Raw genomic sequence first — 14,571 nt, forward strand, 5'->3', positions numbered from 1 at the left:
CAGTACTGACCCTCCGACAGTGCGGCGCTCCCTCAGTACTGACCCTCCGACAGTGCGGCGCTCCCTCAGTACCGACCCTCCGACAGTGCGGCGCTCCCTCAGTACCGACCCTCCGACACTCCGACAGTACTGACCCTCCGACAGTGCGGCGCTCCCTCAGTACTGACCCTCCGATAGTGCGGCGCTCCCTCTGTACCGACCCTCCGACCCTCCGACAGTGCGGCGCTCCCTCAGTACCGACCCTCCGACAGTGCGGCACTCCCTCAGTACTGACCCTCCGACAGTGCAGCGCTCCCTCAGTACTGACCCTCCGACAGTGCAGCGCTCCCTCAGTACTGACCCTCCGACAGTGCAGCGCTCCCTCAGTACTGACCCTCCGACAGTGCAGCGCTCCCTCAGTACTGCACTGGGAGTGTCAGCCTGGATTTTGTGCTCAAGTCTCTGGAGTGGGACTCGAACCTACAACCGTCTGACTCAGAGATGAGAGTGCCTCCCACTGAGCCACGGCTGATACACGATGTATGGTAGAATAGAAGTTTACAACATGGAAACAGGCCCTTCGGCCCAACATGTCCATGTCGCCCAGTTTATACCACTAAGCTAGTCCCAATTGCCTGCACTTGGCCCATATCCCTCGATACCCATCTTACCCATGTAACTGTCCAAATGCTTTTTAAAAGACAAAATTGTACCCGCCTCTACTACTGCCTCTGGCAGCTCGTTCCAGACACTCACCACCCTTTGAGTGAAAAAATTGCCCCTCTGGACCCTTTTGTATCTCTCCCCTCTCACCTTAAATCTATGCCCCCTCGTTATAGACTCCCCTACCTTTGGGAAAAGATTTTGACTATCGACCTTATCTATGCCCCTCATTATTTTATAGACTTCTATAAGATCACCCCTAAACCTCCTACTCTCCAGGGAAAAAAGTCTCAGTCCATCCAACCTCTCCCTATAAGTCAAACCATCAAGTCCCGGTAGCATCCTAGAATATCTTTTTTGCACTCTTTCTAGTTTAATAATATCCTTTCTATAATAGGGTGACCAGAACTGTACACAGTATTCCAAGTGTGGCCTTACTAATGTCTTGTACAACTTCAACAAGACATCCCAACTCCTGTATTCAATGTTCTGACTAATGAAACCAAGCATGCCGAATGCCTTCTTCACCACCCTATCCACCTGTGACTCCACTTTCAAGGAGCTATGAACCTGTACTCCTAGATCTCTTTGTTCTATATCTCTCCCCAACGCCCTACCATTAACGGAGTAGGTCCTGGCCCGATTCGATCTACCAAAATGCATCACCTCACATTTATCTAAATTAAACTCCATCTGCCATTCATCGGCCCACTGGCCCAATTTATCAAGATCCCGTTGCAATCCGAGATAACCTTCCTCACTGTCCACAATGCCACCAATCTTGGTGTCATCTGCAAACTTACTAACCATGCCTCCTCCGGTGTAATACACTTGTTAACGTGAAAAAATGGTGAGTGATTCCGTTTCTGTATTTTACAGAATTTTGTGTCATGGAATAAAAGTATTTTCACCAACCCAATGATCAGTGTTAGTGATTCAGGCCGGCTGCAATGAATCTCAGGCCAATGTGAGTTATTATAATCAATGTTAATAACCCAGGTTTTAAATTATTTTCTCTACACTTTGAACCTTCTGCCCCTAACCCACACCATGGGACGAGGATCTGCCAATGTTTCTGTAACCAGACTGGGAGGGAAGTGGAACAAAGGAACATAGGAACAGGAGTAGGCCATTCAGCCCCTCGTGCCTGCTCCGCCATTTGATAAGATCATGGCTGATCTGTGATCTAACTCCATATACCTGCCTTTGGCCCATATCCCTTAATACCTTTGGTTGCCAAGAAGCTATCTATCTCAGATTTAAATTTAACAATTGAGCTAGTATCAATTGCCGTTTGCGGAAGAGAGTTCCAAACTTCTACCACCCTTTGTGTGTAGAAATGTTTTCTAATCTCACTCCTGAAAGGTCTGGCTCTAATTTTTAGACTGTGCCCCCTACTCCTAGAATCCCCAACCAGCGGAAATAGTTTCTCTCTATCCACCCTATCCGTTCCCCTTAATATCTTATAAACTTCGATCAGATCACCCCTTAACCTTCGAAACTCGAGAGAATACAACCCCAATTTGTGTAATATCTCCTCGTAACTTAACCCTTGAAGTCCGGGTATCATTCTAGTAAACCTACGCTGCACTCCCTCCAAGGCCAATATGTCCTTCCGAAGGTGCGGTGCCCAGAACTGCTCACAGTACTCCAGGTGCGGTCTAACCAGGGTGTGTAGAGAATGGATGTTCTCCTCTGACTCTATCCCTCCTGGTGTTAAAGGCTACACTCGCTGCTTGTCACCGAGAGACGAGAACAGGGTATGTTACTGATTTACAATTATGGTGAAACACTTCAACATACAAACTGACCGAATTTGACTTCAGTTGTAAGTGGTTTTCTTTTGTAGATTGACATAAGGTGTTGAGTTACCATGATTAGGCTGTAATACAGTCCCATCTATCCCTTGTCCTACAGTGTCTGGTATAAGAACACTTGAAGGGGAAAAGTTTGCAGGGCCATGAGAAAAGAGCAGGGAAGAGTGGGACTGATTGGATAGTTCTCCCAAAGAGCCGGCACAGATACGATGGGCCGAATGGCCGCCTTCTATGCTGAATCATTCTGTGGTTCGATTCTCTGAAGAGCAGGGAGAGTCATCCCTGGACCAGACTTGCAACGGCTCCTTTGTAGTGGTTGAATCAGAGCTGTGTTGGTGCAGAGTCAGGAGCCACGGAGACCAGGGAAGGGGAGAGAGAGATGAAGGGAGTCTTGTTAATGTATAAAATAATAAAAAGGCTGAAAATAAAAAGAAAACGCGCTCGCTGTAATTAAAAGAGGAAAGGAAAATATAAAATCCTTCATTATATTCTAACCTTATTGAAATGACAAAGCGAAATTTTCAAGACTGAGATTGATGGATTTTTATTGTGTCAGGGTATCAAGGGATGTGGGGCAAAGGCAGGTAAATGGAGTTGAGGAAGTGATCAGCCATGATCTAATTGAATGGCAGAACAGGCTTACATAGAATCATAGAAAATAGGAGCAAGAGTAGGCCATTCGGCCCCTCGGGCCTGCTCCGCCATTCAAAATGATCATGGCTGATCGTCTAACTCAGTACCCTGTTCCCGCTTTTTCCCCATATCCCTTGATCCCTTTAGCATTAAGAAATATATCTATCTCCTTCTTGAATACATCTAATGACTTGGCCTCCACTGCCTTCTGTGGTAGAGAATTCCACAGGTTCACCACCCTCTGAGTGAAGAAATTTCTCCTCATCTCGGTTCTAAATGGCATACCCCGTATCCTGAGACTGTGACCCCTGGTTCTGGACTCCCCCAGCCATCGGGAACATCCTCCCTGCATCTAGTCTGTCTAGTCCTGTTAGAATTTTATATGTTTCGATGAGATCACCTCTCATTCTTCTAAACTCTAGTGAATATAGGCCTAGTCGACCCAATCTCTCCTCATACGTCAGTCCTGCCATCCCATGAATCAGTCTGGTAAACCTTCGTTGCACTCCCTCCATGGCAAGGACATCCTCAGATAAGGACACCAAAACTGCACACAATACTCCAGATGTGATCTCACCAAGGCCCTGTATAACTGCAGTAAGACATCCCTGCTCCTGTACTCAAATCCTCTTGCAATGAAGGCCAACATACCATTCGCCTTCCTAACTGCTTGCTGCACCTGAATGCTCGCTTTCAGCGACTGGTGTACAAGGACACCCAGGTCTTGTTGCACCTCCCCTTTTCCCAATCTATCACCATTCAGATAATAATCTGTCTTACTGTTTTTACAACCAAAGTGGATAACCTCACATTTATCCACGTTATACTGCATCTGCCATGTTCTTGCCCACTCACCCAACTTGTCTAAATCACATTGGAGCCTCTTTGCATCCTCCTCACAGCTCACATTCCACCCCAGCTTTGTGTCGTCTGCAAACTTGGAAATGTTACATTTAGTTCCCTCATCCAAATCATTGATATATATTGTGAATAGCTGGGGCCCAAGCACTGATCCCTGCGGTACCCCACTAGTCACTGCCTGCCACCCGGAAAAAGACCCGTTTATTCCTACTCTCTGTTTCCTGTCTGTCAACCAATTCTCAATCCATGCCAGTATATTCCCCCCAATCCCATGTGCTTTAATTTTGCACACTAACCTCTTGTGTGGGACCTTATCAAAAGCCTTCTGAAAATCCAAGTACACCACATCCACTGGTTCTCCCCTATCTATTCTACTAGTTACACCCTCAAAAAACTCCAGTAGATTTGTTAAGCATGAGGGGTTGAATGGCCTTCTCCTATTCCTACCTTGCTAAGCTCCCACATTATAGTTCCTGAGGCCCAAATTCATGAAGTCCAAGGCTGCAAAATGGATGATTTCTGGGCAGGAAGGGGTGGAACTCAGTTACCTCAAGTCCCACCCCTCTTTGACCCCACCAGAAATTCCGGTGGAAGTTGTGGGGGGCACGTAATACACACCTGAAAATGTGCAGACATAGTCAGATGCCATCCTACGACATATTCCAAAGGGATATTGATAGATTAGGTGAATGGGCAAAACTGTGGCAAATGGAATTCAATGTAGACAAATGTGAGGTCATCCACTTTGGATCAAAAAAGGATAGAACAGGGTACTTTCTAAATGATAAAAAGTTAAAAACAGTGGATGTCCAAAGGGACTTAGGGGTTCAGGTACATAGATCATTGAAGTGTCATGAACAGGTGCAGAAAATAATCAATAAGGCTAATGGAATGCTGGCCTTCATATCTGGAGGACTGGAGTACAAGGGGGCAGAAGTTATTCTGCAGCTATACAAAACCCTGGTTAGACCGCACCTGGAGTACTGTGAGCAGTTCTGGGCACCGCACCTTCGGAAGGACATATTGGCCTTGGAGGTTTACTAGAATGATACCCGGACTTCAAGGGTTAAGTTACGAGGAGAGATTACACAAATTGGGGTTGTATTCTCTCGAGTTTAGAAGGTTAAGGGGTGATCTGATCGAAGTTTATAAGATATTAAGGGGAACGGATAGGGTGGATAGAGAGAAACTATTTCCGCTGGTTGGGGATTCTAGGAGTAGGGGGCACAGTCTAAAAATTAGAGCCAGACTTTTAAGTAGCGAGATTAGAAAACACACAAAGGGTGGTAGAAGTTTGGAACTTTCTTCCGCAAACGGCAATTGATACTAGCTCAATTGCTAAATTTAAATGTGAGATGGATAGCTTTTTGGCAACCAAAGGTATTAAGGGATATGGGCCAAAGGCAGGTATATGGAGTTAGATCACAGACCAGCCATGATCTCATCAAATGGCGGAGCAGGCACGAGGGGCTGAATGGCCTACTCCTGTTCCTATGTTCCTATCCCTGGTGACTATCTTTGATAAGAGTGGGGTTGAAAATAAATTTGAAAGGCCAGTTTCCTGTGATTGGTGCTTTCTGTGGTTCAGTGAACATAAGAACATAAGAAATAGGAGTAGGAGTCGGCCAATCGGCCCCTCGAGCCTGCTCCGCCATTCAATAAGATCATGGCTGATCTGATCCTAACCTCAAATCTGAATTCATGTCCAATTTCCTGCCCGCTCCCCGTAACCCCTAATTCCCTTTACTTCTAGGAAACTGTCTATTTCTGTTTTAAATTTATTTCATGATGTAGCTTCCACAGCTTCCTGGGGCAGCAAATTCCACAGACCTACTACCCTCTGAGTGAAGAAGTTTCTCCTCATCTCAGTCTTGAAAGAGCAGCCCCTTATTCTGAGATTATGCCCCCTCGTTCTAGTTTCACCCATCCTTGGGAACATCCTTACCGCATCCACCCGATCAAGCCCCTTCACAATCTTATATGTTTCAATAAGATCGCCTCTCATTCTTCTGAACTCCAATGAGTAGAGTCCCAATCTACTCAACCTCTCCTCATACGTCCGCCCCCTCATCCCCGGGATTAACCGAGTGAACCTTCTTTGTACTGCCTCGAGAGCAAGTATGTCTTTTCTTAAGTATGGAGACCAAAACTGTATGCAGTATTCCAGGTGCGGTCTCACCAATACCTTATATAACTGCAGCAATACCTCCCTGTTTTTATATTCTATCCCCCTAGCAATAAAAGCCAACAGACCTGCCGTCCTTACCCGGTCTGGGCCTATACGGGACTCCAGTCCCCCACCAACGTGGTTGACTCTTAATGGCCCCGCTGGAGTGGCCGAGCGAGACACTCAGTTGTTAAGGCCCATCACCACCATCTCAGGGCAATGAGGGATGGGCAATATATGCCGGCCTCGCCAGCGATGCCCACATCCCGAGAAATGAATGAAAGGAAAAATCATGACTTCCATTTGTTATCGGCACATCAGATCTCGCTGACACACACGCGCGTAATAATCTTCTGTGTTTTTTGTTTTTGGGAACAGTTGTAAAATTGGACTCTCAAAACCTTCACCCGGAGTCCCCCTGGTCTTCCCTCCCAGGCCACAAACCTCTCTTCAGTCAGAAATACAAGAGAGTCAGAAGGTAAGTCCATCACGGCTTTGTAATCTGGTCTTGACGTTCTCAGCATGTTGAGTGCTCAGATCGTTAATGTGGTTTTACAGATGGGGAAATCAATCCAGAGTTACTGATATTACGGGTAAAACTTTGAGGAAATATCCACATTCCGTTTAACTTAAAAATAATGTTTTGGAGCTGCTGCGGTGGCCTAGTGAGTGAAATACACCTCCTGGTGCCCGTCAGACTCACCCACCTGGTGCCCGTCAGACTCACCCACCTGGTGCCCGTCAGACTCACCCACCTGGTGCCTGTCAGACTCACCCACCTGGTGCCCGTCAGGCTCACCCACCTGGTGCCCGTCAGACTCACCCACCTGGTGCCCGTCAGACTCACCCACCTGGTGCCCGTCAGACTCACCCACCTGGTGCCCATCAGACTCACCCTCCTGGTGCCCGTCAGACTCACCCACCTGGTGCCCATCAGACTCACCCACCTGGAGCCCGTCAGTCTCACCCACCTGGAGCCCGTCAGACTCACCACCTGGTGCCAGTCGGACTCACCCACCTGGTGTCCATCAGACTCACCCACCTGGTGCCCGTCAGACTCACCCACCTGGTGCCCATCAGACTCACCCACCTGGTGCCCGTCAGACTCACCCACCTGGTGTCCATCAGACTCACCCACCTGGTGCCCGTCAGACTCACCCACCTGGTGCACGTCAGACTCACCACCTGGTGCCCGTCAGACTCACCCACCTGGTGTTCGTCAGACTCACCCACCTGGTGTTCGTCAGACTCACCCACCTGGTGCCCGTCAGACTCACCCACCTGGTGTTCGTCAGACTCACCCACCTGGTGTTCGTCGGACTCACCCACCTGGTGCCAGTCGGACTCACCCACCTGGTGTCCATCAGATTCACCCACCTGGTGCCCGTCAGACTCACCCACCTGGTGTTCGTCAGACTCACCCACCTGGTGCCAGTCGGACTCACCCACCTGTTGTCCATCAGATTTACCCACCTGGTGCCCGGCAGACTCACCCACCTGGTGTTCGTCAGACTCACCCACCTGGTGCCAGTCGGACTCACCCACCTGGTGCCCGTCAGACTCACCCACCTGGTGCCCGGCAGACTCACCCACCTGGTGCCCGTCAGACTCACCTCCTGGTGCCCATCAGACTCACCCACCTGGTGCCCATCAGACTAACCCACCTGGTGCCCGTCAGACTCACCCACCTGGTGCCCGTCAGACTCACCCACCTGGTGCCCGTCAGACTCACCTCCTGGTGCCCGTCAGACTCACCCACCTGGTGCCCGTCAGACTCACCTCCTGGTGCCCGTCAGACTCACCCACCTGGTGCCCATCACACTCACCCACCTGGTGCCCGTCAGACTCACCCACCTGGTGCCTGTCAGACTCACCCACCTGGTGCCCATCACACTCACCTCCTGGTGCCCGTCAGACTCACCCACCTGGTGCCCATCACACTCACCTCCTGGTGCCCGTCAGACTCACCCACCTGGTGCCCATCAGACTCACCCACCTGGTGCCCATCAGACTCACCTCCTGGTGCCCGTCAGACTCACCACCTGGTGCCCATCAGACTCACCCACCTGGTGCCTGTCAGACTCACCCTCCTGGTGCCCGTCAGACTCACCCACCTGGTGCCCGCCAGACTCACCCACCTGGTGCCCGTCAGACTCACCCACCTGGTGCCCGTCAGACTCACCCACCTGGGTGCCCGTCAGACTCACCTCCTGGCGGCAGTCAGACTCACCCACCTGGTGCCCATCAGACTCACCCACCTGGTGCCCGTCAGACTCACCCTCCTGGTGCCCGTCAGACTCACCCACCTGGTGCCCATCAGACTCACCCACCTGGGTGCCTGTCAGATTCACCCACCTGGTGCCCGTCAGACTCACCCACCTGGTGCCCGTCAGACTCACCCACCTGGTGCCCGTCAGACTCAACCACCTGGTGCCCATCAGACTCCCCCACCTGGTGCCCGTCAGACTCACCCACCTGGTGCCCGTCAGACTCACCCACCTGGTGCCCGTCAGACTCACCCACCTGGTGCCCGTCAGATTCACCCACCTGGTGTTCGTCAGACTCACCCACCTGGTGCCCGTCAGACTCACCTCCTGGTGCCCGTCAGACTCACCCTCCTGGTGCCCGTCAGACTCACCCACCTGGTGCCCATCAGACTCACCCACCTGGTGCCCGTCAGACTCACCCACCTGGTGCCAGCCATACTCTCCACCTGGTGCCCGTCAGACTCACCCACCTGGTGCCCGTCAGACTCACCCACCTGGTGCCCGTCAGACTCACCCACCTGGTGCCCGTCAGACTCACCCACCTGGTGCCCGTCAGACTCACCCACCTGGTGCCCATCAGACTCACCCACCTGGGTGCCCGTCAGACTCACCCACCTGGTGCCCGTCAGACTCACCACTGGGTGGGTCGCCAAGTCTGATTGGATCGATTCAGGGACGATTCATCACATGACCTCCCGCTGATATCCGCCCCCTCCTCCATGCTTTCGCCTGACTGGGTACGAAGTGAAAGTAAGATCACCAGCTGATTGGATGAACCTACCGTCAATCAAATTGAGGCCAATGCCTGATTCGATAATGTCACTGTCAATCAAACTGGGGTCATGTCCTGATTGGTGGAGGTTTGTCGTTCTCTGCAATCCAATGTTGAGCGTGAAGGCAGGCAGGCGGGTGTGATTGGAGGGCGTAAGACCAGAGAGACCCGGGGGTGTACGTACACAAATCTTTGAAGGTGGCAGGACAAGTTGAATGATCTCACTAAATGGCGGAGCAGGCTCGAGGGGCCGAATGGCCTACTCCTGCTCCCATCTCTTGTGGTCTTATGGAAAAAGCTGTTACAAAATCATATGGGATCCTGGGCTTTATTAATAGAGGCATCGAGTACAAAAGCAAGGGCATTATGCTAAACCTTTATAAAACGCTGGTGAGGCCTCAGCCGGAGTATTGTGTCCAATTCTGGGCACCGCACTTTAGGAAGGATGTCAAGGCCTTAGAGAGGGTGCAGAGGAGATTTACTAGAATGGTGCCAGGGATGAGGGACTTCAGTTACGTGGGATTGTTCTCCTTGGAGCAGAGGCGGTTAAGGGGAGAACATAAGAACATAAGGAATAGGAGCAGGACTAGGCCATACGGTGCACAGGTCTGGTCACCACATTACAGGAAGGATGTGATTGCACTAGAGAGGGTGCAGAGGAGATTTACGAGGATGTTGCCAGGACTGGAGAATTTTAGCTATGAGGAAAGATTGGATAGACTGGGGTTGTTTTCCTTGGAACAGAGGAGGCTGAGGGGTGATTTAATTGAGGTGTATAAAATTATGAGGGGCCGAGATAGAGTGGATAGGAAGGACCTATTTCCCTTAGCGGAGGGGTCAATAACCAGGGGGCGTAGATTTAAAGTGATTGCTAGATAGATTTGAGCAGAAATGAGAGAAAATGTTTTCACCCAGATTATGGTGGGGGTCTGGAACTCACTGTCTGAAAGGGTGGGAGAGGCAGAAACCCTCAACTCATTTCAAAAGCACCTGGATGCGCACCTGAAGAGCTGTGACCTACAAGGCTATGGACCAAGTGCTGGATTGGGCTGGGTGGCTCATTTCTCAGCCGGCTCGGACACGATGGGCCGAATGGCCTCCTTCTGTGCCGTAAATTTTCTATGATTCTATACGGCCCCTCGAGCCTGCTCTGCCATTCAATCAGATCATGGCTGATCTTCGACCTCAACTCCACTTTCCTGCCCGATCCCCATATCCCTTGATTCCCCTAGAGTCCAAAATCTATCTATCTCAGTCTTGAATACACTCAACGACTGAGCATCCACAGCCCTCTGGGGTAGAGAATTCCAACCCTCTGAGTGAAGAAATTCCTCCTCAACTCAGTCTTGAATGGCCGACCCCTTATCCTGAGACTATGCCCCCTAGTTCTAGACTCTCCAGTCAGGGGAAACAACCTCTCAACATCTACCCTGTCAAGCCCCCCACAGAATTTTATGTTTCGATGAGATCACCTCTCATTCTTCTAAACTCCAGAGAGTATAGGCCCATTCTACTCAATCTCTCCTCAAAGGACAACCCTCTCATCCCAGGAATCAATCTAGTGAACCTTCGTTGCATCGCCTCTAAGGCAAGTATATCCTTCCTTAGATAAGGAGACCAAAACTGTACACAGTACTCCAGGTGAGGTCTCACCAAAGCCCTGTATAATTGTAAGACTTCCTTACTCTTGTACTCCAACCCCCTTGCAATAAAGGCAAAATGCCATTTGTCTTCCTAATTGCTTGCTGTACCCGTATGTTTACTTTTTGTGTTTCTTGTATGAGGACACCCAAATCTCTCTGAACACCAACATTTAATAGTTTCTCACCATTTAAAAAATATTCTGGTTTTCTATTCTTCCTACCAAAGTGAATAACCTCACATTTCCCCATATTATACTCCATCTGCCACCTTCTTGCCCACTCACTTAACCTGTCTATATCCCTTTGCAGACTCTTTGTGTCCTCCTCACACCTTACTTTCCCACCTAGCTTTGTATCATCAGCAAATTTGGATACATTACACTCGGTCCCTTCATCTAAGTCATTAATATAGATTGTAAATAGCTGAGGCCCAAGCACTGATCCTTGTGGTACCCCACTAGTTACAGCCTGCCAACCTGAGAATGACCCGTTTATCCCTACTCCCTGTTTTCTGTCCGTTAACCAATCCTCTATCCATGTTAATATATTACCCCCAATCCCATGAGCCCTTATCTTGTGTAACAAACTTTTATGTGGCATCTTATCGAATGCCTTTGAGTGAGGTTTGATAAAGATTTGATGGAGGTGTTCAAATTAATGAATGGTTTTGACAGAGTAAATAAGGGAGAAACTGTTTCCAGTGGCAGGAGGGTCGGTAATCAGAGGACACAGATTGAAGATAATCGGCAAAAGAGCCAGAGGGGGAGATGAGGGAACATTTTTTTACGCAGCGAGTTGTTCTGATCTGGAACGCGCTGCCTGAAAGGGCGGTGGAAGCAGATTCAATAATAACTTTCAAAAGGGAATTGGATAAATACTCGAAAAGGGAATAAATTTACAGGGCAATGGGGAAAGAGCAGGGGGAGTGGGAATAATTGGATAGCTCTTTCAAAGAGCCGGCACAGGCACAATGGGCCGAATGGCCTCCTCCTGCGCAGTACCTACTATGATAACATGATTCAGTTGTCAATCAGAGACTGAGGGCCGGGGATTTTCTTTTCCCCCGGGATTTAATTTTGGGAGACTCCAGGATAATCCTGGAGGGCTGGCCACCCTCCCTCTGGGTGCCCGTCACGTTCATCTCCGTGTGCCAGCCCAAACACCTCAGGAAGGATCCCATGGCTCAGTGTACAGTTTATCTGGCTGGTCGTTGACCTCAGGGTCAGGGAGGGAACGTCACCTCAGGGTTCCTGCTCCCCCTGGTCGCTGTCTTGTCAAGACGGTTTGGCTTGATGCCGTCTGCAGTTGAATAGCCCGCCACCAGCCGTGTCAAGAGGTGTTCTCTGGGTGAGGTAGGGGAGGGCTGCTATCGTACTTTGAACTGGAGCCCAGCAGGGGAAGGATAGGGTCGATAGGGAGAAACTATTTTCTCTGGTGAGGAGAGTCCAGAACAAGGGGGCATAACCTTAAAAATTGGAGCCAGGCCGTTCAGGGGTGATGTCAGGAAGCACTTCTTCGCACAAAGGGGAGTGGGAATCTGGAACTCTCTTCCCCAAAAAGCCGTCGAGGCTGGGGGTCAATTGAAAATTTCAAAACTGAGGTTGATAGATTTTTTGTTGGGTGAGGGGGATTCAGGGTCTTGGAACCAAGACGGACAAATGGAGTCAAGATATAAAACGAACATATTCTAATTAAATGGTGGAACAGGCTCGAGGGGCTGAATGGCCTCCTCCTGTTTCGTGAAGATGGGGGAAAAAAAATTGGAGGGAAAGAAAATGATTTTACAGCTGCCAAGAAGTTACTGTAATTAGACTATAACCAGCGGCTGGAGACCAGTCACCGCACGGCCACCGTCTACGAGAATGGCCAGACAGGCCCGAGTGGATTAAAGGCCAACTCCTGTTCCTAAGACTTTGCTCGGTGAGGTTTGCCGCGTGTTTATCGATAAAGCCTCTCGATATATTTTGCCAGCAGGCGCAGGACACTGAAGGACTGCCCGACCCGGTTTGCGGACTGATGACCCACAAAGAACAGGGAGACCTTTTCCAAGAGATCTTCAGTCACATTAAGGCCGAGAGACATAGCACCCTGTTTCAGAGCACCGTTGATGAAATGGTAAGGCATGATGAAAGGGTGTCCTTGGCTCGTGAATATAAGATTTTTTGAAGTAACATCGCCCGTCTCCGCCCCCTGCCTCTGCTCATCTGCTGCTGAAACCCTCATCCATGCCTTTGTTCCCTCCAGACTCGACTATTCCAATGCTCTCCTGGCCGGCCTCCCATCTTCCACCCTCCATAAACTTGAGCTCGTCCAAAACTCTGCCGCCCCCCGTATCCTAACTCGCGCCCAAGTCCCGTTCACCCATCACCCCCCCTGTGCTCGCTGACCTACATTGGCTCCCGGTCCGGGAACGCCTCGATTTTAAAATTCTCATCCTTGTGTTCAAATCCCTCCATGACCCTCGCCCCCCTCCCTATCTCTGTAACCTCCTCCAGCCCCTACAACCCTCCGAGATCTCTGCGCTCCTCCAATTCTGGCCTCTTGCGCATCCCCGATTTTCATCGCTCCACCATTGGCGGCCGTGCCTTCAGCTGCCCAGGCCCCGAGCTCTGGAATTCTCTCCCTAAACCTCTCCGCCTCTCTCTCCTCCTTTAAGACGCTCCTTAAAAAACTACCTCTGTGACCAAGCTTTTGGTCACCTGTCCTAATATCTCCTTATGTGGCTCGGTGTCAAATTTTGTTTGATAATCGCTCCTGTGAAGCGCCTTGGGACGTTTTACTACGTTAAAGGCGCTATATAAATGCAAGTTGCTGTTATATACAAGATGACAACAGAATTAGGAGAGAGGCTTCAGAATCTTGCTTTAGAGAGCCACCTAGTGTCCAGAGCCTGCAACTACATCGTGACTGTTGACGCAGCAATTTACAGTGGGAAATGTTGACAGAAAAGTGTGACCAAAAATTGTGACCACAGGAAGTAAGGTTTACGGACAGAAGTACAAACTCAATGTAAGATGTCTAATGTCTAATTGGCAGGAAATTGGTCATGAATTTAGATTTGAGGTTGGGATCAGATCAGCCATGATCTTATTAAATGGCGGAGCAGGCTCGAGGGGCCGATTGGCCTACTCCTGCTCCTATTTCTTATGTTCTTATGATATATGGATATGTAAAAAAAAGTCACTTCCTGCTAGTTTCTTTTTGAATTTGATAGCATGCCCTTCTCGGGGGCAGAGGCACTGAGGGTTTAGAAGTTTTGTCTTTCGGATGAGTCGCTAAACTGAGGCCCCGTCTGCCCTCTCGGGCAGAGATCTCCGTAGAAGATCCCAGGGCTATTATTTCGAAGATGAGCAGGGAGTTCTCCCTGATGTCCTGAGCCAATATTTGACGTCAGCCAACATCGTTAAAATAGATGATCTGGTCATTTATCTCATTGATGTTTCTGGGATCTTGCTGTGCGCAAATTGGCTGCTGCGTTTCCTACATCACAACAGTGACTGCACTTCAAAAGTACTTCATTGGCTTTGGGACATCCTGAGGTCGTGAAAGGTGCTATATAAATGCAAGTCTTAATTCTTAAAAAAACATTCCCGCATGAATGAGCCTTTCTGCAGCATTACTCCTGAAAACCCCTCCTTAAAACCTCCCTCTTTGACCAAGCCTTTGGCCACCTGTCCTAATATCTCCTTATGTGACTCGGTGTCAAATTGTGTTTGATAATCGCTCCTGTGAAGCCCCTCGGGACATTACATGGAATCGTAGAAAGGTT

General features: G+C 49.7%; 1 protein-coding gene across 1 annotated transcript in view; it reads left to right on the plus strand.

Moving 5' to 3' along the window:
* Nucleotides 1-14,571, plus strand: part of LOC137327796 (inositol 1,4,5-triphosphate receptor associated 2-like) — a 113,111-nt gene that overhangs the window by 88,930 nt on the left and 9,610 nt on the right. Inside the window, exons 12-13 of the mRNA XM_067993603.1 lie at nucleotides 6,499-6,598; nucleotides 12,774-12,917. Of these exons, the coding sequence (XP_067849704.1) occupies nucleotides 6,499-6,598; nucleotides 12,774-12,917 (244 nt within the window). The remainder of the gene's footprint in view (nucleotides 1-6,498; nucleotides 6,599-12,773; nucleotides 12,918-14,571) is intronic.

Source organism: Heptranchias perlo, chromosome 12 (genome assembly GCF_035084215.1).
Source record: "Heptranchias perlo isolate sHepPer1 chromosome 12, sHepPer1.hap1, whole genome shotgun sequence".
In the NCBI taxonomy this organism is placed as follows: domain Eukaryota; kingdom Metazoa; phylum Chordata; class Chondrichthyes; order Hexanchiformes; family Hexanchidae; genus Heptranchias; species Heptranchias perlo.